General features: G+C 53.4%; 1 protein-coding gene across 2 annotated transcripts; it reads right to left on the reverse strand.

Annotated features, from left to right (window-relative positions):
- Positions 1 to 595: 595 nt before the first annotated feature.
- Positions 596 to 22,250, reverse strand: Wnt11 (Wnt family member 11). Of its 2 annotated transcripts, XM_035441352.1 has the most exons (6): positions 22,053 to 22,250; positions 15,156 to 15,338; positions 7,593 to 7,828; positions 6,714 to 6,991; positions 3,805 to 4,097; positions 596 to 1,253 (listed from the first exon to the last, which is right to left on the reverse strand). In XM_035441352.1, the coding sequence occupies exons 2-6, from the start codon at positions 15,236 to 15,238 to the stop codon at positions 1,079 to 1,081; spliced, it is 1,065 nt and encodes a 354-aa protein (XP_035297243.1). In that variant the 5' UTR covers positions 15,239 to 15,338; positions 22,053 to 22,250; the 3' UTR covers positions 596 to 1,078. The 2 variants fall into 2 exon arrangements, with proteins under 2 accessions (XP_035297243.1, XP_035297244.1); XM_035441353.1 differs by lacking the exons at positions 7,593 to 7,828; positions 15,156 to 15,338; positions 22,053 to 22,250 and having other exon boundaries at positions 6,878 to 6,967.
- Between the last annotated feature and the right edge of the window lie 1,820 nt (positions 22,251 to 24,070).

Below are 24,070 nucleotides of genomic sequence, written 5' to 3' on the forward strand. Positions count from 1 at the left end.
AAAAAGAGAAGAGGTTCTGCTGGTCCCTGCATCTTAGCACATCATCTGCTACAAGCCTGGTCCAGGCTTGAGCTATGAGCCTGGGTCTTTCCCAACTTCCAACCTTAGTCACCATCAGCCCAGCTTCACAGATAGGGCAACAGTATGGGCCAGTCCCACCATCTGGGGCCCCACCAAAAACCCACCTAGGTTAGCTCCCTAAGGTCCCAGCTTCCTGGGGTGGCTTTTCTTGCAGCCAGCTTAATGGGTCTGAAAGCATGTCCAACGGCTGTGCTGTGGTAGTAAGAATGTCCCTGAGGAATAAATATACTGCCAACTGGCTTTATGTTTCAAGACGTCTGTCCTCACTCTTGACCAACAGATCACATACAGGGAAATAGGCCAGGACCAGGTCGGAGGACCGGGTAGGGTTGGGACATCAATGGGAGGCCGCCTTGTCTAGAAACTGGAGAGTCCTCCTGCCAGATCAGGATCTGCTGGGTTCACATGAGAAGGCTAGAGATTTGGGGACAGGCTGGGGTTTGCTCAACATTTATTTCACACAGTTGTTTAAAATATAATCATTATATTTATATTTTATATATAATATATAAAGAGGAATTGAAGTGAGCCACCCCAAAGAAAAAAGCTATATTTTATAAATATTTCTGTAGCTCCCACATCCCAAAGGAGGGGGGAAGGAAAATAAAAATTTACAACCCAAGTTAGTGGTTCCATGTGGTGGGCACAGGGTCCCAAAGAACATTCTGGAAGGCTGGTCTTACTGGCCTTGAAAGGTCAAATACACACAGTCTTACCCATCCCTGCCCTGGCTTCTTGGAGCAGCCTGGAAGGCAACATGTGGGCACTCAGGCCCCAGGATGCCAGGTTATTTTTAATCCTATCAGTTTCCTTTGATGCCCCGGCCCTCCCAGGGCGACCAGGCCTCCTGTTCCCGGTGGCTTCCAAGTGGAGTCACAGCACAAGCCGCCTCCCACGCCTGGCATCTGGGATCTGCAGGGAAGTCCACCAGGGTCTCCAGGCCCTTCAGTGGGTTATCGGGGAGCAGCACCCCTCCACAGGGGTGGAGCACATGGCCTCACTTGCAGACATAGCGCTCCACTGTGCGCTCACACCTGCGGCAGGTGACATAGCAGCACCAATGGTACTTGCAGTGGCATCGCTCCACCACTCGGTCCGTGTAGGGGTTGTAGCCGCGCCCACAGCACATGAGGTCGCAGCTGTCACTGCCATTTGAGGTCTTGTTGCACTGCCTGGGGGTGGGAACAAGAGGTCAGTGAGCACCCATCACCACCAGCACCTGCCTCTCCCTGCCATGCAGCCTGGCAACCTCGCCATTATGGCTGGCCCAACCCTCCAAGAAGGGGGAATCAATATTTGGGGCTTTCCTCTCCCCTAACTTTCCTGTGTTTACAATCAGCTGTGGTGGAGTTGTTGGCGCTATTTTATTTCCTGAGTTGTCTGGTTTCCTTTTTTTTCTTCTTCTAAATCTCAGAAAAACCCTCAAATTAGTGTCTATTAATTCTGACTTCATATTTAATCCTTTAAAAGTGTGTGTGTGTGTGTGTGTGTGTAGTATACGTGTGGTAATGGTCCATGTGCACAAATGTGTGCATGCATTTATTTGGGGGCAGAGGTCCACATTGAATGTCTTACTCTATCTCTGTATCTATCATGTATCTATATCTCTGTCATCTATCTATCTATTGAGAAAAAGCCCCTCACTGAACCCAGAGCTTAGGAAACCACTTGGCAAGACTGGCCAGTGTGTTCCGGGGCACTTTTCTCTCCCTGCTTCACTGCTAGGGTTATAGATTTATGCCATCACGTGGGTGGTAGGGATCTGCACTCAGATCCTCATTTGGGTGGGGAGGTGGGGGGTGGGGGAGTTCAAGACAGGGTTTCTCTGTATAACAGCCCTGGCTGGCTGTCCAGGAACTCACTTTGTAAACCAGGCTGGCCTCAGACTCACAGAGATTCACCTGCCTCTGCCTCCCAAGCACTGGGATTATAGGCGCACACCCCCACACCTGGCTGATCCTCACGATTACAAAGCAGGTGCCTTACCAACTGAGCCTCCTCCCCAGGCCCTTGCCTTCAGAGTTAATCTTTAATTATGCTCTAATGGAGGTGAGAGCCGTTTTTACAATTAAAAAAGCCCAGGATACATTCTAGAACACTAAAAACAGCCCAGGAAGCACGGAGGGCCTGGTCACTTTGTCCACTGAGTGTGGGCCTGCAGGTGTCCGAGGGAGCCTGCAATGATTCATCTCCCCAGAGGCATTCTGCGCCCTTCTGTTTATGAAGCAGATGCAGTGCACAGCCGCAGTTGCTCTCACTGGAATGAGTGACAAGCAAGCCTTCTCTTTCTCAACACTGGCACCAAGGCCACTGCTCACCCTCCTCCCCTAAGTTATGGCAGGAGGTGAGGAGCCAGGGCAGTCTCAGTGAAAGGCAATGCCTCCTGCTGCCATTTCCCTGCTTAGTCAAGAGACAGCCATTCGCATATATATACTGTCCACTGGGCCAGGACTGAAGAGGGACAGTGCCTGTGGGATACAGATGGGGACACAGCAGTAGGGGACTGAGGAACCAGGCAGGGTACTGACCCACAGCCTGTGGCAGTCTTCCACTAATGCAAGGCGACCCTCTGTTCATTCCATGATCCTCTAGGGCTCTGAGCCCGGCCCCTCTGTGTTACAGAATCATCTCCCCTTCTCAGCCGCTCACACTCACCCTGCTGCTTCAAAGCAGACTCACGTTCCTTCCTGTCTCCTTCGCCTGACCCACTCCATCTCCACTCTGCCGACCCCCTCAATCTGGCCTCCAGATGGGAGCCTGGGCCTCTTCCTCACAGAGCCCCAGCCTGTGGGGATGGAGCCCCAAACCAGCCCTCCCTCTCCCAGGCAGGACCGTGGGCTGCGGAGGAAGCAGATGCTGGCCGGGCACCAACTATGTGCCAGACGCGTTCCCAGACACCCGCTCTCTGCTCCGTATTTCCCTAACCTTGTGAGCACCAGCCTTGTGGAATGCTATGAGGGGCTCCTTAATAAAAGAGTTCCCCGGCTGTGTACCTCTGGGAAACTCCATTTAATCAAATCCTTAGCTGAGGCTCCCTCGGGCCTTGGGGATGGCAAGAGAGCTTCCCTGGTGCATCTGATCATAGAACTTGCTTCCCTGAGTTTTCATGAACCATCTTTGCGTATGCAGTCGCCTAGCTCCTTAACAGCCCTGCCTGGTACACAGTAGGTCTTCCCTGTCTCCCTATCCAGAGCTAGGGCTGGAGCCAGCTGTGGGGACCCCAGGCTCAACCCAGGTAGTCCCCAGGGGACATGGGAGGACTAGAGCCTGGGAGGAGCTCTAATCAGAATACAAAAGGGTATCCTCTCTACAAAGCTCCTTTGCTCTGCTTTGGGTACTTCATGGGCTGCCTCAGGTTGGATGCTGCTACCTCCACTTCTCCTTGTGCCTCTCAGTTCCTCCTTTGTCCAATGAGCAGGGTGGGCATTTATCCTTCTGTTCATGTGACATTTATCAAGCTTCTGTTTCGTTTTGGGCAGCACGCCCTAGTCCCTGTCTTACAGTACTACCATTGTTGCTTCCCATCTAGGGAAAACATGGGGCTGTCAGGCCTCTATCCCCAGAATCCCCTTAGTCTCCCTGGAACCTCCTCCCCACACTGGGCAAAGACTCCACTCTCCAAACACCAGCTGAGTCACCACGATGCCTGGCCCAGGCCTGAGTACACGTGTGGTAATGGTCTATGCATTTGTGCAGCGTTTGTGTGGGTGGCATGGCACTTACCTGTCTTGGGTCCCATGGGATCCCACTTTCTCGTTCTTCATACAGAAGTCAGGGGAGCTCTGCAGATATACTAGTTCTGAGTCCTTCACAGGCCTAATATCCAGGTCCTTGGGCACCAAGTGCTTGCGGGTGCCCATAGGCCGGTGCACCACTTTTGTGGCCGAAAGGTAGCGGGTCTTGAGGTCAGCAGCCACATCCCGGAGCTCTTGCAGCCCCTTCCAACAGGTGCGGATGGAGCAGGAGCCAGACACCCCATGGCACTTACACTTCGTTTCCAGGGAGGCACGTAGAGCCTGCGGACAGGCAGGGTGTCGGCAGATGGCCAGAACCTCTCCCTGGCCTGTCAGGGCTCTGACCCCACACTCCATGCCTGAGTGTTCTTGGGGATTGGTGTCCCACTGAATCCTCAAGGGATGGAGCATTTGGCTCTAAAGCTAGGAGGGGTTGGGGGTCATATTTCCACTCCAGGGCAGCTAAGAGGGGCAGGCAGGAAGAGTGGCATTTGCAGATGCCACTTCTCAGATACACACTGTGCAAATGCTCTAACAGTCACCATGGCCCATCTGAGAGACCCACTCTTTCCCCTGTACTAAACAGGAAGGCTCTAATATGCTGTCTGACACCCAAGTTTGCAGTCAGAAAATTGTGGGGCTGGGATTTGAACCTGTGTCTGACAGTGATTCCAAAAGCTGTGACTTTTACAGTTGTTCCATGCCTTCTCTCTCCCACAAAACCAGGACTCACTAGAGGCTTGCCAGAAGAGCAGCAAGAAAAGAGAGAGCAAGAAGGAAGGCAGCTGGGGAGGGATGAGGGAGACAGGAGAGAGACAGGATGAAGGCTTGGGGGCACCTCCTTCTGGACCCACCCACGGCTGCCAGGTGACCCTCTGTCACCACTCAGGGCCTCACTCAGATCTGAAGTACGAAGCTGGCATGCTGCTGCTACTTGGTAGTGTTGTAAGGGTTAAATGAGCTGTACCAAAGGGGTGTGTGAGTTGCAACAGTTTAAATCAATATTGGCTCTGAACATGCAGTTTAAATCAGAGCTGTGGGGGAAACTGGAAACCCTTGGGCCAGGCCCTTAGGCAGGATCCAGCCCTCGTCTGAGAAATGACTCTTCCCACAGTCTTCCCTGGGCCTCAGTTTCCTGTTGGTGCCTGGGGGTCAAAGGTCAGACATCTTCTAAGGACCTATGTATTCAGCTCTTCAAACCCCTCTTCTGCTCACAGGACACTGCCCTCTCCCTTGTCCGGCAAGGGTCATGGGTCACCTGGATTCACATCCTTTGTCACCTGGCTGGGGAAACTGAGGCTAGGATTGGCTTGGCCTTGCCCCAATCCCTCAGTCAGTGAGTTAGCAGGGAGCTAGGCCAAGTGTCAGGGATCGTCCTTATCACTGTAACAGGAAATGGGGACTGAGGAAACATACTAGGTGTAAAGTCTGAAACTTGCTGGAAGCCTAAGAGGGAGAGGAAGGACACACATAGGGCCACGGGCACCAGGGACAGAGCCCTGAAGCTCAGTTCCTTGAGTCATGTCGAGGAAGGGGTGGACACTCATGGGTGGGTGCTAAACTGCCTAGCCCTGGTGTCATTTAATCCTCACACAGCCCCAGACTACTGGGAACAGCATTCACCTTTTGCAGGTGGCTTCAAGAACAGGTCTGCAGTGTGCTGAGATGAAAACCAAGTATCCTCTTGCACTGCACTAGAGTTCAAGGGGAGTGCACCCCTGCTGGAGGCTGAGGTTGCCACAGAGTAGTGGGACTAGGAAAAAACTATCTGGGTTCCTACAATGGGGCAAGCCCCAGGGCTGGGAGGCAGGAGGCCCTGGCTAGGCTCTGAAGTAGACCCACAGTGTAGTTTGGCCTCAGTTTTCCCAGAGTGTCCAAGGATGGCCCTGTAAGAGTCCTGACATGAGAGACACCAGTAACAGGTGCAGACACGTAGTTCTACAGATTCAGCTTCCTCAGGCCATGTGCTCCTGGCTGAGCCACCCAGGGCTAAATCATGTGAGAGATTTCCTTCTGCACAGGACACTTCCTGAGGCCTTTTTCCTATCAGCAGAAAAGGGACAATAGAACCTTCTGGGAATTGTTCTGGGATCCCAGGAGGGAAAGAATAAAGCACAGAGCAAATGTTCACACCATGGATTGGTGCCAGATGGTTCAGAAGCAAAGGTGATTGCTGCGGCCCTGACAACATGAGCTGGAGTCCTAGAACCCAGTAGGAGAGAACCAACTCCCCCAAGTTGTCCTCTCACCTAACACACACACACACACACACACACACGCTCGCACACTCACACGCTCGCACACTCACACACATGCTCACACACTTACACACGCACACACTCACACGCATGCTCACATAAGCACACACGCATGCACACACACACTCACACACACGCGTGCGCACACATGCACACTCAGCCTTTTGTACAGTAAGTGAGAAATATGTAGCACTGGTAGCAGATGCTGGGGAGCCATGCTCTCAAGGCAGTGTGGAATACCCCCCCATTACAGAGAGGTGGTGCAGTATAAAGTCCGTGGCCCAGTCCCTCCCTGTCCTGAAGGAAGGCTAAGGAACTTGAAGAAGCCCACCCTCACCACTTTATATATGGGAAGGAATTAGGCCAAAGAGGAAGTAAGTCACCACTCAGGAAGTTCAGGGCCAGAGCCAAGGGCAGACCTCTGAGCCCTGGGCCCCTAGTTCATTGTCCCCTCTGCTTGGAACACCTGAATTCTGAAGATTGTCTAGAGGAGAAGGGGCAGGCGAGCCCAAGCTCTAGAGAGGGAAGAGCAGCAGGGTCCCAGTCCATCCCCTCTCCCACACCCTCATGGGGCCCAGCATGGGCCCTTCTCCAGCCAGTGGCCCAGGCACACCCTCTGGGGCGGGTGGGGGGTGGTTACCTGTCTCCCCACTTCACTGTTGTGTAGCCGCATCAGTTTATTGGCTTGGGATCCTGTTTTTTTCACCTTCATAGGAGCATCGGAAAACTTGGCCCCCATGAGGAGCCCGTAGCTGAGGTTGTCCGCACATCCTCCCCAGCGGTTCCCGGGCCCGGGTGGCTCACCTGGGACAGGGCCGCAGGAGCAGCCGGGCAGGTCGCCAGAGGTGCAGGCCCGGGCGATGGTGTGGCTGATGCTGGCGGCCGACAGGGCATACACGAAGGCTGACTCCCGGGTACCTGTGGCAGAGGTGAGGGTCAGCAGGCTGGAGGTCAGACCCAGGCCTGAGGCCATCTTACTCCACCCACCTGGTTGAGCATCTCAGAGGGACCCAGCTGTCACCAGAAGTGCAGAAGAAAGACTGCAAGGGCTGGCTACCAGTTTACTTCTCCCAGCCCACAACACACCCTTATATCCCCACAAAGAGTCGGGGGTGGTGGGGTTAGGCCCACCTGCCTGCCCAGGGGTGGGCTATACACCAGTCTCATTATATTAATGTGGCTTGCAGTACAGCAGGGAGCCACCTTAGTGCCCCCTATGGCAATACCCTTCCTTCATCCGTGCATTATAGCACATGTGTGTCCTGAAGTGTTACTCGGGCCAATGTGTGTGCTGATATATTCACTCACTAATATTTATTCATTCCCCAGTTCGTGCCTGAAACCCATATCTGTGAATGACGCATCCGCTCAAGCGTCCACCCAGCCATAGCTTATCCATCTGCGTAACCATCCATCTATTCACTCATCCGTCCACCCATGAATCCACCACCTATCCAAACACCCAGAGCTTCCGCCTGGATCCTCCCACCACAGCAGCGCAGCTCCCCACACCCCCTACCTCTCTCCAGGTCAAGCAGGTAGTTGGGAGCAAGCTCGATGGAGGAGCAATTCCAGCGCATGTCAGCGAAGGCCCTGCGGCAGGCCTTCATGGCCTCCCGTGCTGCGTGCACGATGGTACGCATGAGCTCCAGGTTGCTGCGGCAGAGCTGCACCTGCGCAGACACCAGGCCTTCCAGCTGTTTGCAGTGTTGTGTCTGGTTGAGTGCCAGGGCTGCTGGCGTCTTGGACAGTGCCCTGCATACCCCAAAAACCACCAAACGGAAGAAAGACAGGGTGTGAGGGGCATATGATCTGCAGGCCAGCCCTCCCTCGACAGACTCCAGGTCACTTTTGCAAGGAGCCAGGGAATCAAAAGGCAAAGAGCCACGTGGCAGAGCAAGGTTTTGCCTGCCATAGCCTTACCCCCCTGCGATCTGGAGCATGACACTGTCTCTCTGAGTCTTACACTCTAATTCTAATACAAAAATCACATCCCTTACCCTGCCTGAATTGTGTAATTGTCTTAGGAATGAACACATTTGCATCCTGCAAAGCACTTCCTGCCACTGTCTCAGTCCTCCTGGTCATGAATTACTACTGCTCCTTCTATTCATTCAGTACTGGGAGCATTGAGACAGAACCAGGGCTAACTGCTGCTGTCTCATAATAATTACACATGCTGTTAATTGGGCCCTCATGCTATTGCACGGCCTGAGTTAAGAGCTTTACACCATTATTGCATTTAATTCTACAGACATTTATCACCATTGTAAAGCCCACAACCATGCAAAGGATTGCTATTCAACAATTAAGGACACTGAATTTTATGGTGATCCAGAATTTAGAAAATTCAATATCTAATCCGGACATTCAACGATCATTGGTCCCCTCTGGTCTTCAGGGTTTTAGAGTTGTACACTGCACATCCCTGGATGTAATCTGGTGATACTAGGACTTTCCTACCACCATGCCTTTGCCCAAGGTTGCCCTGATGCCAGGAATGCCCTTTCCTTCTTGTACCCAAGTCAATAAAAGAACTTCTATGCATTGAAGAAATACTGAATAAGTGCCAAGACTTCCCAGCCTCCTTTGGCTATGACCATGGCATAGAGCCTTTCCTCCAGGAGCACATGGCCTAAGGGGTAGACAAGTCTATCATCGATGACAGGCCCCAGATGTCCCAGGTCCTAGGCTGGCCTAGTGAAAGGCACAAGCTTGAGTCACTGCTGTGTGACTTGGGCAAATCACCTAACCTCTCTGGGCCTCGTGGCCCTCAATTGCTGCAATGATCATTTCTACTTCAAAGACAGTGGGGAGGCGTAAGTAAGATAATGTATTCATGTCAGGCATGGTGACACATGCCTGTGATCCCAGACTTGGGAGCCTCAGCTCATTGCCAAGGGAATCTTAGATCCAAAGGCGTGAGGAGACGGGGTTTCCTCCATGTGCTGTGCAGACTAGTGTACTGTTCTTCCTTTTTGAGCAACTACGACACCCTGGCAAAGGCCAAATGAGGTAATGCTTGATAAGTTGGCTTCTTCCTGCCTCTGTCTGCCATACTCCACCCACCATATAATTCCCCCTGCCCCCACCCCATTAGGAAACAGAATATAGTCCCAGGAAGTAGACTCCTGAGGTAGGTGGTTAGGATCACTTCCTTGCCTAGGAGCAAAGGTGACTGTCCTAAGCCATGTCCTTTCCTGCAGACCTGGCCCACAGCCTAAACCATGGAGAACATGCAGGGTAAGTCTCTAAGATGGCTTCCTGACCTAAACATATTCATTTAGCCTGGCGGCATCACCTATGAAGCCTGCCTGTGTGGGCTCAGACAGTAAAGGCAAATAGTCCCTGAGTGGATCTGCCTCTCCTCAGCCCAGGAGCCCAACTTTCTCAACATGGCCTGCAAGGCTGGCCTGCCTTCTCACAAGCTGTCAGTGCCTGGGCGGATTTGACCCACCACTCCATTCTTCCTGTTCACTTGCTGTGTCTTCTGTGTTTTCCATGGTTAAAGTGGAAGGTTTCCATGGACCAGAGGCACACAGCCCATGCGCACAGCATGGCTGTCTTCTTGGTTTTACCCTAGGCATCTGCTCACCTAAAAGTAGGGTGCTAGCCAAGAAGTGGGGTGCTGATGGAGCCCTTCCTGTTGAGCAGTGCAGGCAGCTCCTGAGGGCTGTAGCTACTTTCAGGCACAGTGCCCAGTGCTCCCTAGTACCTGGGGCTCACTGGTGAGGAAATCTGGGAGACTCTGCTTCCCTAGCCACTGTCCCCTCCATCTTCCTGAAGTCCCCAGGCATTTGCCTACCCAGCCCCAATTCTGTCTAGGAGGTACCTCCCAGAGGGCTACCTCAGCAGAATACTTGAAGCTCTTCCTAGGCTCCTGGAAGTGGGGGGCAGGCAGAGTGCAGCCAGACCACTGTTGGGGACAGAGGGACAGGGGCATCCATGGGACCCTCAGGAGCAGCTGGCACAGCAATGCACCTACTGCCCCACCCCCAAGCATTGCAAGGGCTTCCCAGGAATCCACTGATTAGCAGTAATGACCTGGGTAAGTGAGCCCCCTTGGGGAGGCAATCAGGACCAAGGCAGAGGCGGGGGAGCCACCGTGGACAGCTCACAGGCAGGTCTGGTCCAGAATAGCCCTAATTGGAAACATTTCAGTTTATCTGGAGTGGGGATGTGGGGGAGAGGATGCAGGAGGGGGAACAAGAGGGAACAGAGAGTTCACTGGGGAGTCTATGCCATGGGTTGGGAGGGACTTCTCTCATTCAAGAGCTGAAGTTCTCTGGGTTCAAGCTCTGGCTAGGCTACTAATTAACCATGTGACCTGGACAAATCACTGCCAGTGCCAAGCCTCAGTTTCCCTGTTTATAGTATTCAATGCTCATAGTTCTGTGAGTGAGTGCACTTTCCAGTGATACAGCTGGGAAGTTCCTTCCAATTCTCACCAAGCCCATTTCCCATCCCCTATCCACTGAGCCTATCTCCATGCCTGTTGGTCCTCCCGCCCTGAAGGGTCACTACCTCCTCACACCATGGATCTTCTTTCCTGGCTAGTCAGGCATTAAGGGGTCTTCCTGGGGTTGTCAGTAGTCCTGTGTCCAGGCAGTCCTGTGGTTCCTGACTCAGGTAAGGCCACCTTACAGCGCTGAGTGCTCTTGGTCAACAAGGCCTTTTGCTGCCATTCTGTAGTCTGGTTGTCACATTGCTAAGTAAAAGCAAACTATTTGTTCAGGGTGATCTTGGGCAAAACTAGACTCCGAAGACCTCAGAAGCACACCCAGAGTTGGACTGGCAGTGGGTTGAGCCTGGCATCAAAAACTTCACTTAGGAAATTAGGAGACCCTGATCATGGATTTGGCCTGCCTCAGGGTCCCCAAAGCTAGCCAGGGAAGGTGGTTCTTTGGTTATGTTTCTGTGGATCCTGCTAACCCCAGGAAGGTGGGAGAGCCTATTTCCTAAACCTATTTACCCCACCTGCTACCAGGCTTTGGCCTGTCCTGGATCACATCTCAGACTGTTACCTATGAAGCAAGAAAAATGTCTAGGCCAACTAGGCAAGGTCAGCCCTTCTCTGTGCTTCTATCTGCCCCCAGGGATGGCCTTAGGGAGCTTTTCCCTGGTGACAAGTTGGAATCCTCAGTGATGTGCTAGGTTTAAGAACCAGGGCTCATTGGCCAAGCTCCTGGGGTACAATTGAAGGGAGGGAGGAGCGATACTATGAACAAAGGAGTCAAGACCATGATGGGGAAACCCACAGAACCTGCATAAGACGGACCTAGACTCCCTTAAAACAAGTGACGATGTTGTGACTGGGACAATATGTGAGACCACTGGCAGTGGGCCCAAGATCTAACTCGAATGCACAAACTGACTTTTTGGAGCCCATTCTATATGGAGAGATACCTTGTTCAGCCTAGACAAAGGGGAGGGGGTGCCTTGGTCCAGCCTCAAGGAGATGATGGGACAGACTTAGTAGACTTCTTAGGGGAGGCCTTATTCTCTCTGAGGAAAATATGGGCGATGGGGTGGGGGAGGAAGTGGGAGGAGTAGGAGAAGTGGAGGGAGTGGCAACTGGGATTGGGATGTAAAAAAAAATTATTATTAATAATACAACAGGGCTCTTCAGGATGCCTGGCTAGGTTGAGGTTGAAGCTAGCAGCCTGAGGAGAAGCCCAGGGAATACAGGTCCTAGCTGCCTCCTAAGAACTTGTCTTAGGATCTTAGAGCCTCAATGAACAAGGCCAGCTCCTTTCCTACGTTTTACAGATGGGTCAATGGCATTGGATGAAGAGTGGGAAGCCTATAAACTAGAGATCCAATCCTGCCTAGCAGACACTGCCTAGACCTCAGAGGTCCCTGCCTGGCCCCATATTCACAGGATCATCCTTAAGGAGAGCCCTAATTGGTTGCTTTGCTCAGACACTTGTTAGCCAAAGAGTGGAAAGGAGTTTCCCCTTTGGAAGGAGAGCAGGATTTGCCCACTTCTGCATGCAGCCAATCAGAAGCAGAGACCAGCTAGAAGCTAGACCTCCCAGACCCCAGGCCAGGACTCCTTCCAGCCCATGTTGGAGCTGAGAAGCTGAAATACAGAGAGCCTGAAGTCTTGCCCAAGGTCTGACTGGCAGAAGGTGACCGCTCACAGAATCTAAGCACAGATCCTGAGGCTGGCACTCTTTCTGTCCCACCTCACAGCAGCTGCACTCCTTCCAGAGCCTCTTACGACTTCCTAGAGAGGACCCGCCCTTGCTGAGAAGCAGGCTCCATGCTGCCAGCTGCTCTGAGAGGACAGCCTCCAAGGGCCCCCTAGCTGGCCCGGGTCTTTCTTCTCCCCTCCTCCACCAGAGGGGGCAAAAGGCTCACACCTGCTGTCCCCCCTCCCATCCCGCCCTCCTTCCTTGACCCATCATGATTCCTCCACCTCTGGCTTTGGAAGTAATGCTCTCGAGTCTCTCAGTGTATCTCTAGGCAGTCGGGTTCTGACCCTGCTCCCCAATCCCCCATCCCACCTGTTTAGGTTGTCTGTCCCAGAAGCCCACCAGGTGGGCACCTCAGGTCACTAAGCCACATCTGGTTTCAGTTCCTGTGTCAGATGTCCCTTTCATCTCCAGGTCACTTCCCAAGCCCAAGCACATGGCTCCCAGGACTACCCCAGGACAGCTGTCCCTGATGAGTCCCCACCCCCACTGCACACTGTCCTGGGACTTCCTTCTACCAACAGCCCAACTCAAAGCTCTGCTCTACTTCTCATTGGCAATGAAACTCTGTTTAAGAACCCCCAAGGTCTTCCTCTCCTCTGCTCAGGGAAACAGAACATACAGCACAGGTTAGGAGACTGAAACAAGCTATGTATATGCTGAAAACAGCATGCAGCACACAGCAAGGCTGCATCTGTGCACAAGTGCCAATGCCCACCCCCGCCATTTCCCCAAGGGCGGGGCACTGAGGGCAAGCCATTGAATCCATCACCTCACTGGCCCTTATTGCATTTTTTTTTAAATTTTAAGACAGAGTCTCACTCCATTGCTCAGGATGGCTTTGAACTCATCTGTAACCCAGGTAGTTACTGAACTTGTGATCCCTCTGCCTCACTCAGCCTCTTCAGTAGCTGTGATTACTAGCCTGTGCCATCCAGCCTGGCTCTACTCTTGTTAAGCTCCACTTCTCCTCCCAAGTCCTTCTCTATCTTCCAACTCCAGCAATAGATCAACCATTATCAAGATTTAGCCTTTTGAGCCCTCTACTTTGGTTCTGATCTCACAGTCACAGAGAACCAGCATGTGACCTTGTGGCAGTTACTTAGCCTCTCTGTACCTTAACTTCCTTATTGTGAACCAACAATGATAAAACTGTCACCTATCACAAGGAGTGTTAACAAATCAGATAGAGGCCTACAGCTCTCAGAGCTGTAATAGGACACTGCTTGCAAGGCACTGTGGCCCCTGCTCTCCCCAAGAAGGGTCAGGGGATGCTGCTGCCTCTTCCTCCTGGGACACCTGCTTTGCATTCCATTGCTGCCCATTAAGTCCTCCCTGGTGGAATGTCTTGAAGGCAGACACTGAGCTGTGCCCATTTGTGTCATGGCTTAGACTATGGGGTGGAGCTAAGCTGGGTGTTACTCTCAGCTAGCCACCTACCCCACCCAGCACGTGCCAACTTGGGACTGAATGAGTCACATGCATCCTAGAACCTCAGTATTCCCTTTGTAGGACAGGTAAAGAGGGACAAGAGCAGTGTCCCCAGGACTTTTTACGAGCAAAAAGAGTCATCCAAGCCTGCTTCTCAGCCATGAAGTGAAGCCCCTTGCACCTCTCAGCAAACCCCTTCCTACTCTCTCTCACCTCCTGGTCTGTAAAACAGTGGTGACGGTGAAGGGAGCTTCTCTCTCTGACTTGTGTCCTGTCTGGTGTAAGAATGGGCAAGAGTGTCTAAGAGCAACAGAGGAGGTCGAAAGAGCCCCACCCAGGGCAGACCACCTTTCTTGTAAACCAGAAGCACATGAAGATGGGATTCCCCTCTTGAATTATTTAATCAATAACTCAGCACCAGAAATGGCTGGACCAGAGACCTCAAGACTGTTTTCCAGAGGTCCTGTGTGCTACCATCCTCTCTTCCAGATCCCCTCTTCAGTGCCCACAATCTATCCCTTGTTTTATCTGCAGACTCCCTACACACGACCCAAGAAGAAACTTACTGTCTGTTCTAGACTCTCCCACCCTGGCACTGTACACTTTGAATCTCCTCCTCACCATCTACCTGCCGAACTCCCCATTTCTGCCCTGCAAGTAGCAAGCCCTGGAAATCTCTGTAACCCACAAGGGTGACCCAACCAGGCCTCCCTCCTCCGAGCCCCCACTCCTAGAGCACTTGGAAAGTTATTTACAGTTGGGGCTTATCTTTCCCAGCCCAGGGGCAGCTCCTTCAGGAAGGGGCTGCTTTCCCCCTCATCCACTCCCTCCACACTGCTTCCAGCAGCCACCACGAGAGAAGCAGGCACTGCCTGGGGAAACTAGGGAGCAATTGCCCCCAGCGACCATTTATCCCTACAGGACACCCTGCACATGTGCACACAGCCTCTGGTAGTTCAGGAGCCCTCTAGGGAGCCTCCTATCTGATCCGGGAGAGTCCATCTTAACTATCCTTCTGGCTGATGGAGTACACCGGAGTACACGGAGACTCCAGGAGGTAGTGCTTAGAGTGACACTTCCCCCAAGGTCGCTCAGGTGGAGGGGGTCAAAACTGTCTTTGCAGACCTTCAGGAGGCTGACAGGCCAGGGTCCTGAGTTGCCCTTGTGTCCTGCACTGAGCAGACACTCTGGGTTGTGCCACTTGGAGAGAATGTTTCCGAAGACCCTCTCTGGTCTTTGCGAAACCCAGGCCTGGATGAGAAAATCCCCTCACCCACTTCGCAAGCCTGCGGAGGGTAAGAACAGAGTTTCACAGAGAAGGTGGCCCAGGCTTAAGAATGCCTGGTCCCCGACGCTCAAGCCAACTTGGCCTCGCAGATTTTGGTGCTCTCACCCAAACCTCTCCAGCCGCTCGCCCCCGTGGCCCATTGGAGTAAAAGCCGGGTCCTACTTACAGCCACTTGATGCCATAGCACACGCCAGTGTGGAGCGCCAGGGCGAAGAGCAGAGCCTCACAGACCTGCGGCCGCGTCCTCATCGTCGCGCGCGCCCGCGCCTCCCGGGGGTCGCACCCTGCAGGAACCGCGCCAAAGTCGGCCGCCTGCAGGCCACCACCGCGGGTCCTGGGCGCACACCGCCTGCAGTCAGGAAGAGTGGGGCGGCGGGTTAAGGCGGTGCGAGGGCTGGGAGGCGTTTTATTCAAATTACAAAGGAGGGGTCGGTCCCGGGAGGCCGAGCGAGGCAGGCGTCCGCTCCCGCCCCGCACTGCCCGAGACCCGCCGGCGTCAGGCTCGGATTAGGTGAGAACCGAGCGCGGCCCAGGGCGTGTCGCCCAGGGCTGATCAGAGCTGTACCCCCCAGGAAGGACAGGGTGCCACAGTACCGAGGTGCTGGGGGAGACTCAGAAGAAAGCCAGCAGAGGACTGCAAGACACCCGCCCGAGGCACACAGACAAACTGACGAAGCGACCACAGACAGGGACAGGAACGAGGATCCCGGGCGGAGGCAGCTGATCCGGGAAGGGATTTAGGCTCCTATTAGAATCCACGATATTGATTATTAGTTATCGGTGGTTCTATGGTTCATCCTCTTTGCAGAGAAGTCTCCTAGTGCGGCCGCCTTTGATCCTCCCAGTCCTGTGATGCGAGGAGATGGGTTTCCCAGAGATGGAAAACCGGCTTAGTGAGCGCCCGGTTGGTGCTTGGGCTGTTCAGCTATCTCGTCCACCTAGGCCCCATGAGGTCAGGTCAGAGAAAAAACAGAAGACTTGCCTCCTCTGGGCACCTACTTTTCAGTATGGGAAAGGGAAGCTGGAAAAATGGAATGGTGATGGATGCTCTTTACACACCAATGGACCTGCAGAGCCTGAACTGCCACTTCGGACATCCCACTTCAGTACCATGGTCCGGACTAGGCACCGCTAGAGCTCCTTAACGCCAGGCCTGCAAGAGTTTGCCTCGGACCGCCAGGCGGCGAGCTAGGGTCGCAGAGGAGCCGCTACCCCGCCCGCTTGCAGCCTGCGGAGCTGCTTTCTGAGGCTTGGCCCCTCTCATCATTCTCACCTCATTAACTCCCTTCCCGGCTTCTCCCAAATTTACCAACACCTGGCGTTCGCCCCGAATATACACAGCCACTCTCTCCTCTGGAGGAGCAAAGACAAAGGGATTCCTCCCTAAAGGGTCCACAGAGTCTGAAGAAGGAGGTGCCAGATTTGGGGGAGGTACCGGTGGGGAGGTCGCTGGAACAGGGAAGAGCGGTTCTCATCTGGCTCTGTGAGCTTGGGCAAGCCCTCAACCACCCGAGCCTTAGTTTTTCCTTTTATAAAAACAAAGAACTGGACTCCAGCTTCCTGATCTTCGTCTAATCTTCTTTCTGCCTGTATCCACTATTATGTATACCTGTGTAGCCTGTACACATGTATGTATTGCTTTGTACATGCGCAGAAACGTGCGCGAATACACACACACACACACACACACACACACACACACACACACACGGATTTGAGACATCATAGTTTTCTGGGGCTGTCTGGCAGAATCAAGAGGAATCCAAGAAGAAAACCTTGAATTGCTCCCCCCCCCCTCCAGAGTTCCCTTGGTCTGAAGTGCTTGGCACACGCGAGTCCAGGCTGGAGTCTCAGCAGGATTTTTGGTGTAGTCCCACTCCTCCTCCCACCTCTTCTGTATCCAAATCTTTCCCTCGCTATTGGAAGTTTATACACTTCCCCAAACCAGAAAAGTATCTGCAGGATCGGGGGGGGGGGGGCTCAAAACCCCAGTCATTGTTTCTTTGTTCCCTCCTTAAGTGTGGGGTAGTCGAAGGCGCCCAGAATTCCTGAATGGGAAGGGAAGGGATGGGAAGGGCAAGGGCTGGTCACAAAAGGAAGCTCAAGGACTTACAGAGGGCTATCAGTGTCCAGCTCAACTCTCCTAGTGAGAGGAGGGGTGGCTCAGATCGCACAGCAGACAGGGACCCAGGCCTCCAGCTACTCCCTGCTCTTCCCAGCAGCTCCAGCGGCCCTAGACTTCTGCCACTAAGGCGCGTTGCTGAGGGAGCACCTTTGGGCCTGGTCTCTGGGTCCTGACATTATTCTTGTCCTACCTATTAGGTCCCGGACTGCAACGCGAGCCTCTGGGTCACCCTCAACTTGCGCCCTGAGGGTCAGAGCGCATTCGCTTCGGGGAGTCCCCGGCCCGCCAGGGGGCGCTAAGCCTGGGTTCGAAGAAAGATTTGCCTCGGCCTCACAAAGTAGGACTTCGGGCAAGTCTCCTCTTTTTCCTGGGTTCTAATGTTCCCGTCTTGGATGAAGTTCAGGGTGACTTCCCTCTTGGCCCTGGTTAACTCATAAGACTTGTTATGAGTTAGCCCTGATCTAACTACGCAACCTCTTGCTTCAGTCTGGGCTCCCAGCCTGCATTGGGGACAGTCTCGTAGTGGGTCCACGGAAAAAGAGCAGTGCTTATAGATAAAGAGAGAGCAACCCTTTCTTCTTCTCTTTGGACAATAAGTCCAAGCTACTCAGCTTGCAGCAGTCGGAAAAATGAGCATCCCGGGGTTGTGCAAACGCTGGGCACCACGCACACTGTAGTCCCTGTCGCCAACAGGTTGGCTTAAGGCTTGGAGCTGTTTAGAGCTCTAGAATTTTCATTTAAGGTAACCTCCCCGATCAGCCTAACTGGCAAGGATTCGCCAAACCTCTCCCAACCTCAATGTGCCATACTGGCCCAGGATTTGGTGCTGCGCATGGGGACAACGTCCGCACCAGTATAATGTTCAAGCGGGCCGCTCCAGGAGCCTGGCCGCGAAGCTCTCAAAACGGAAAGGGTGCGACAGGGACTCCGAGCAACAACTTCAAGGTTACCTGCGTGAGACCTGGTTTTACGCTCAGCCGAGATTCTGTCAGGATCTTCTGTGTTGCACCAGGTCACCGCGGAGACGCGGTGTTTGGAAAGTGGAAAGGGAGAGTGCGGAACTCCTGCCACCCGCTGGAGCCGGATCCGGCGTTCCCAAAGACCGTGAGGGACATGGAGGCACCTCAGTGCCACCGGTGGAAGATATGGGGCTGGTGGAACTCAGCCAGATGTTCGGAGAGGCTTCAGATAAGACGCGGGGCGAGGGCAGGGGCAAGACTCCCCTCCCTACCCCACAACCTGGAACTCAGGTCGGGAAACAAATTCACCCACCAACCCCTTTTGCCAGTTGCCTCTAGGCGCCCTTCTCACCACCCGGAGCTCCCCACCTCCGGCTCTGGTAGGAGCTGCGGGCTTCTCAGCCTTTTGTCCCCTCTCCCGCCTCCTCACACACACCCTCCGTCGCGGTATCCAAATCCCCCACCCCCGGGATGGCTCGGGCGTGACCTCATCAACCCGCAGACTGCGAGGGAGGGGACCGAGTCCTGGGATGGGGGACAAATCGGAAGAGCTGGGGGAGAACTGAAGGAACCGCGCTACCCACCGTATCTGGCAATCCCCAGTCCCCTAGTCCCCGGGTCATTCCTGCAGCTATGCTCCGCAAGAGGGGTTTACAGAGGAGAAGTTGCAGAGGAGAGAGGTGACTCGGAAAGAGAGCAAAGAAGTTCACTTTGGTTTGCTTTCCCAGGAGTGGGTGCCCAACAGGGAGGTCTCTTGGACTCAGTCGCCTCCCTCCTTACCCCAGAGGATCCCCGCTGAACATCTGTCCGCGGCCACTGCTTACCTTCAGGGTACTCTTCTGGCGCTCCCTGCGTACCCCGCAGCCCCGGCCGCCCTCGGGAGCTGGGAGTGTGGTCCCCGCCTGCAGGAGCGGCGAGGACAGCCTTTCCTAGACGCCGCGCAGCGGAGCCCTGCGGGTCCTGGCAATCAGGGTGCGGATGCCGGCTGCTGTCGACTGTGCTCGCCTCTCCGGCCTGCGCTCGCGAATCTACGGAGCTCTCCCCTCTCCCAGCACGATCTGCGGCGCCGGCCGGCCTAAGCGCTTTATAAGGCGCGGACCGCCGCTTTGATCCGCCCACGTCAGCGCGCCGAATCCCCACCCGGTGGCTCGCGCGGGGCGGAGGCGGGGTCCCCATGACGCCTCGGACCCGCGGCGCCCGCTCGGCGCTCCGGGATACTTCGCACCCTATTGCAGTACAGAAGGGAACTTGCTCGCCACAGCCAGTGTTGAAAGCGTGCCTGCTGTGTGCCAGCGGCGCGCCGGGCGCTCAGAAGGCCCACCTCGAAAGCTAGTAATAACCAGCAAAGAGCCTGAACCAGACGAGAGGGTCTGTCTTGGGCCACAGTGCGGAGCCCAGTGCCACAATGTGCTCTTGTGGCTTACTTGCTGCAGGCTTTAGGGGTCCTGAGCCCTGCGTTTCTGTTGTAGTCCTGATCCTGGAAGGTTCCCGGGGCCATCTTTCTAGGCATTTCAGAGCGGAGCTCGCTTCTAGGAGACGCTAGGGCTCTGCTATGTGAAGCGCTTTGTAAACTGGCTCCAAGTGAACAATCTGTCTTAGACTCTGGCTTGATCGTAGGGGAGTCTTGTGGACAACTCCACCCAGCGATCTGTAGGGGTTGGGTCCCAGCAGAGGACCAGGTTTCAGAAACTAAATGACACTGGACAGGACTTCCTCTAAGATGCAGCCCTGTCTTAAGTTGCCGCCGCCCCCCCCGCCCTCCCCCCTCACTTGGCCTTCCTTGACTAGAACCGAGGTCAGCCCTGTTTCCCCCAGTTCCTAACTATCCACCAGGTAATGTGGTTCCATCATCTTCTGTCCCTCGTTCTAGGAATTTCACATCAGAATGCGCTCAAGGATTATCTAGCTTATTTGTGGGAAGAGAAATAAATGGAGGCAAAGAGAAGGGGTTTGCCTAGGTTCTCCCAAGCTGTCTACTAGACTTTTCCTATTCTTTGCAGCTGCTGTGTTGTTCCCAGATTTCCCCAGGTAACACATATGTACACACAAACACACACCTAAAGGTGGGGGGTGCCCACAGTCCATAAAGGCCCTGAAGCCTCCTAGTCATACTGGCCCTCTCTCACACTGGGCTGGGACAAATCATCATAATGATTAGAAACACACTGTCGGGAGATACCTGTACACATCCTATGCCCATATACTCTGTACACATCCTATGCCCATATACTCTGTACACACCCTATGCCCATATACTCTGTACACACCCTATGCCCATATACTCTGTACACACCCTATGCCCATATACTCTGTACACACCCTATGCCCATATACTCGGTACACACCTATGCCCATATACTCTGTACACATCCTATGCCCACATACTCTGTACACACCCTATGCCCATATACTCTGTAGCACATAGTTGTGGAGTAGTCATATACATGCCATTAGATTGGTACCCAACACACAGAGTGCCCTCAAACATACGAGTTTCCACATACTGTGAGAACGAACACATATACGGTTCCCAAGCATGCAGCACCAAACACACACACTACATACACAAACAAGAATAGTCTATAAACACAAGAACACAACACTGGGGCATCATCATCGACCAGCTCAGGGCACTAAATCAGTCCCATTATAAAGACAGTGGAATGGCAGTGGGGACTTTGGGTGGGGTTCTCAGGAGCTGGAATAAAACAGTTCCTCTTAGAAGGCTGGAGACAAAGGCCTCCAAGGACTCAAGTGCCCTGAGCTCCCCTGCTACCAGAGACATCACAGTCAGAGCCATTCCAGGTGGCCTCTGTCTGTCTATACTACTATTCATGTAAATGTCTCCAAACATTTACATGAACAGTACCTCTCCCTGATGCCTTCCAGGTGAAATAGAAATGGAGAGCAACTAGGAATCACAATAGAGATCTGGGCCCCACTCCAGCACTGGAGTCCACACCTGTAACCAGAACACCCGTGGATCACCCAGAATTTGAGGCGAAACTGGGCTATAGAGGGAGTATCTGTTGCAAAAATGCAAATGAAGGACAACAAAATAGATTTGGGGATCTAGCAGAAATTTCCCTGGTTCTATTTTTAGCTGTGTGATTTTGAGTGAGTTGTCTTGCCCATAAGACAGGAATAATATATTCATGTATTCATCTATATTCTCCAGTCAGGATTAACAACCCAGACTTGAAAGCTAAGGCTCACAAGGAAGTTACTGAAAAGCCTTGAGCTAAAACCCAGACCCAGCTATTCCCTGCCCTGGTCTGGATGGAATGGCCTGTGGTAAGCAGGTGGGAGGGACAGAGTGAGTTCCCTTGGCTCCTGGGGACTGAAGGAGATTAGGAGCCAGTTCTAGGATTCCTGTGGCCCAGCTGTGGCCCCTCCCTACTGCTCATCTCTTCCTGGTGAATAACAGGGCACAGCTCAGGCAGAACATTTTTATCTACGTGGGATGGAAAGGAGATACAGAAAAGATGCCAAAGCTTGGGTTGATTGTCAAGGAGATCTGGAACCAGTCTGCCCTCCCTGCATCCCAGTCTCCCATTGCTATAATAAGGAGTATTTACAAGGGGCTCCCTTGGAGGCAGGGGAGAAGATTGTTTATCATCTTTAGGTCCTGTTAACTTTCACCTTCCCTTTTCGTCCCCCTTCCCTGTCTATCTCTCCTCAAGGGTCACTCTCTGCAAGGCCTGTGCTGGACACCTAGGTCTCAGGCTCTAATTCAGTGGGGACAAGACTGCTGGCCAGGCAGAGCAGGGCACCACACTCTTGCTGCTGGCAACACATAAGTTGTCCATCTCAGTCACCAGGGTGATACTGGGTATCTCATCTGATCAGTCAAGTCAGTATTTCAGAGAGCTTCCTGCTGGCCACACCTTTCTAGCTCCACTCTGTATGTGCCTAACCCAGGGAGACACCAGTTCTGTCTGTAATGTTGACCCCACCACCACTGCTCTCCTCTACTCACTTCTGCTTCCTTCCCTGAAGGCTGAAGTCTTGGTAGAGACGGTGGGGGCCACCAGATGGCTATTTCCAGGAACCCCCAGGTAGGGGCCAGGAGAGCTGGTTACAGCACTGAGCTCAGCCCTGGTTTGCTCTGTGATAGGCAGATTGCTTTCTCTGAGCCCCATCTGTAGATGAGGATTGAGCTAAATAACCTCCAGAGTCCTCTGGGAAGGAGGGAAGAGAAGAAGAAAGAAAGGGGTGGAGAGAGGAAGGAGAGCTCACAGCTATGACTAAGCTCTCTCCTGACCCCCAGGGATTCCTGATCTTAATCCTGGATGAAACTGACAGAAACCCTCACTGTCATTTCCCAGAGGGTGACAGAAACCCTCACTGTCATTTCCCAGAGGGACACAGGGGTGTGCTTTGAGAAAGGCCTATCTGGGGGCCAAGTAGCTTAAGTCTGAACAGAGGGGTCTAGCTGGCTGCCTTCTGGCCTAGGCTTAGCATGCCTGGAGGGCAAACCCTGGCAAAGGGAGGCATACTGGGTAGCAGGTGTGTCACCAAAGCCCCCAGGCCAGGTGCTCACACTCATTTCCTCTGCTTACCCACTGTGGGACTCCAAGGAAGTGGTTCAGCCACCAAGTTCCTTACATTATTTGCACAACAGGAAAAACAGCACCAACTCCCTCTAACGCTTCTGAGAGATAATGAGATAGAAAGTGCATGTGTATGCCTCTCTCTCTCTCTCTCTCTCTCTCTCTCTCTCTCTCTCTCTCTCTGTGTGTGTGTGTGTGTGTGTGTGTGTGTGTGTGTGTGTGTGTGTGTGTGTGTGACCCACTGCACATACATCCCAGACCTATCCTGTGCTCATCTGTCTCAGGGGCAACCCTCGATTTGCAGGTGAGCCCACCAAGCCCCAGGCCTGCAGAGAGGTTGTGCAAGAGACCTGCAAACCTGGTTCTGCTCACCACCTGGGAAGGGCCTGTCCTCCTCCTCCTCAGGGCAGCAGGGGAGGTGTTGTTATTCTATAGCACCCGGGGAGAGGGTGGGGGGAGGTTGCTTTCCTGGGTGCACATAACAAAACACCACTGGTCATGTCTGCTGGGGCACCACTTCTGAAAGGTTGCTTTCTGCTCTCACTGTTGAGTGACCCTGTTGGCTGCTCAGGAAACGACCTCTGAGAAACTGAACCCCAACTAGTGCACTTGTAAGAGACTTGTGCCACTGAAGGAGCACCCAGTGACCTGGAAGAAGTGCTGTACCTTCCTTCTATTCATTGAACCCACCCACATTCAGCCTGGCCCTTGCTTCTCCCTTTGGGAAGTGGCTGTGACAGCCCCAGGTAGAAATTCCAATCCCAGAGAAGGGGCTGGTTGACTGCTTGGGGCATGTTTCCTTTGAGTGACAACTGGTAAGAGGATGCTGGGAAGGACCAGAAGAGGACCAGGAAACAAGGGGCTTCCCAGGCATGTGTCTGGGTGCAGTTTCTTTTGCCATTGAGCTCCACTTCCCTACGTGGAGTGTGAGCCAGTGTCTCAATCTGGACCTAACCTAACATAGTGGAGGCATGAGGCTAGAGAGTTAAGGCCTGAGGACTGTGAAATCATGAACTGAAGTAAATCTCTCCTCCGACATTGTTTTTCTCAGCTATCTAGCACAGCCATGAGAAGGCTGACTTACACACCCTGCCACAGGTGAGGTCTGTCCTTCCACCCTTGATCTGGGCTGGCCCGTTATTGTTTGTCCACTGTGATCAAGGCAAGCTGAAACTTAGGCCTCATGTCCTACAAATTCCTTCTCGGCTCCGGGGACAGGGGTGGGCATATGAAACAAACAGGCAGCCTGGCAGTGGTGGCACATGCCTTTAATCCCAGCACTAGAGAGGCAGAGGCAGGAGGCTGTAGACCCCAGCCTGATCTACAGAGTAAGTTCCAGGACAGCCAGGGCTACACAGAGAAACCTTGTCTCGAAAACGCAAACCAGAAATAAAGGAAGGAAGGAACGAACAGGTTAAGGATGAAAAGATGGGGCTGAAGATAG

This window comes from Cricetulus griseus, chromosome 3 (genome assembly GCF_003668045.3).
Source record: "Cricetulus griseus strain 17A/GY chromosome 3, alternate assembly CriGri-PICRH-1.0, whole genome shotgun sequence".
Lineage (NCBI taxonomy): Eukaryota > Metazoa > Chordata > Mammalia > Rodentia > Cricetidae > Cricetulus > Cricetulus griseus.

Coding starts and splice junctions, on each gene's coding strand:
- Wnt11 (XM_035441352.1), bottom strand. CDS start 15,238: ATGAGGACGCGGCCGCAGGTCTGTGAGGCTCTGCTCTTCGCCCTGGCG. Junction 7,829..15,155: donor TGCTATGGCATCAAGTGGCT/GTAAGTAGGACC, acceptor TGGGGTATGCAG/GGCACTGTCCAAGACGCCAG. Junction 4,098..6,713: donor ACAGTGAAGTGGGGAGACAG/GTAACCACCCCC, acceptor GCCTGTCCGCAG/GCTCTACGTGCCTCCCTGGA.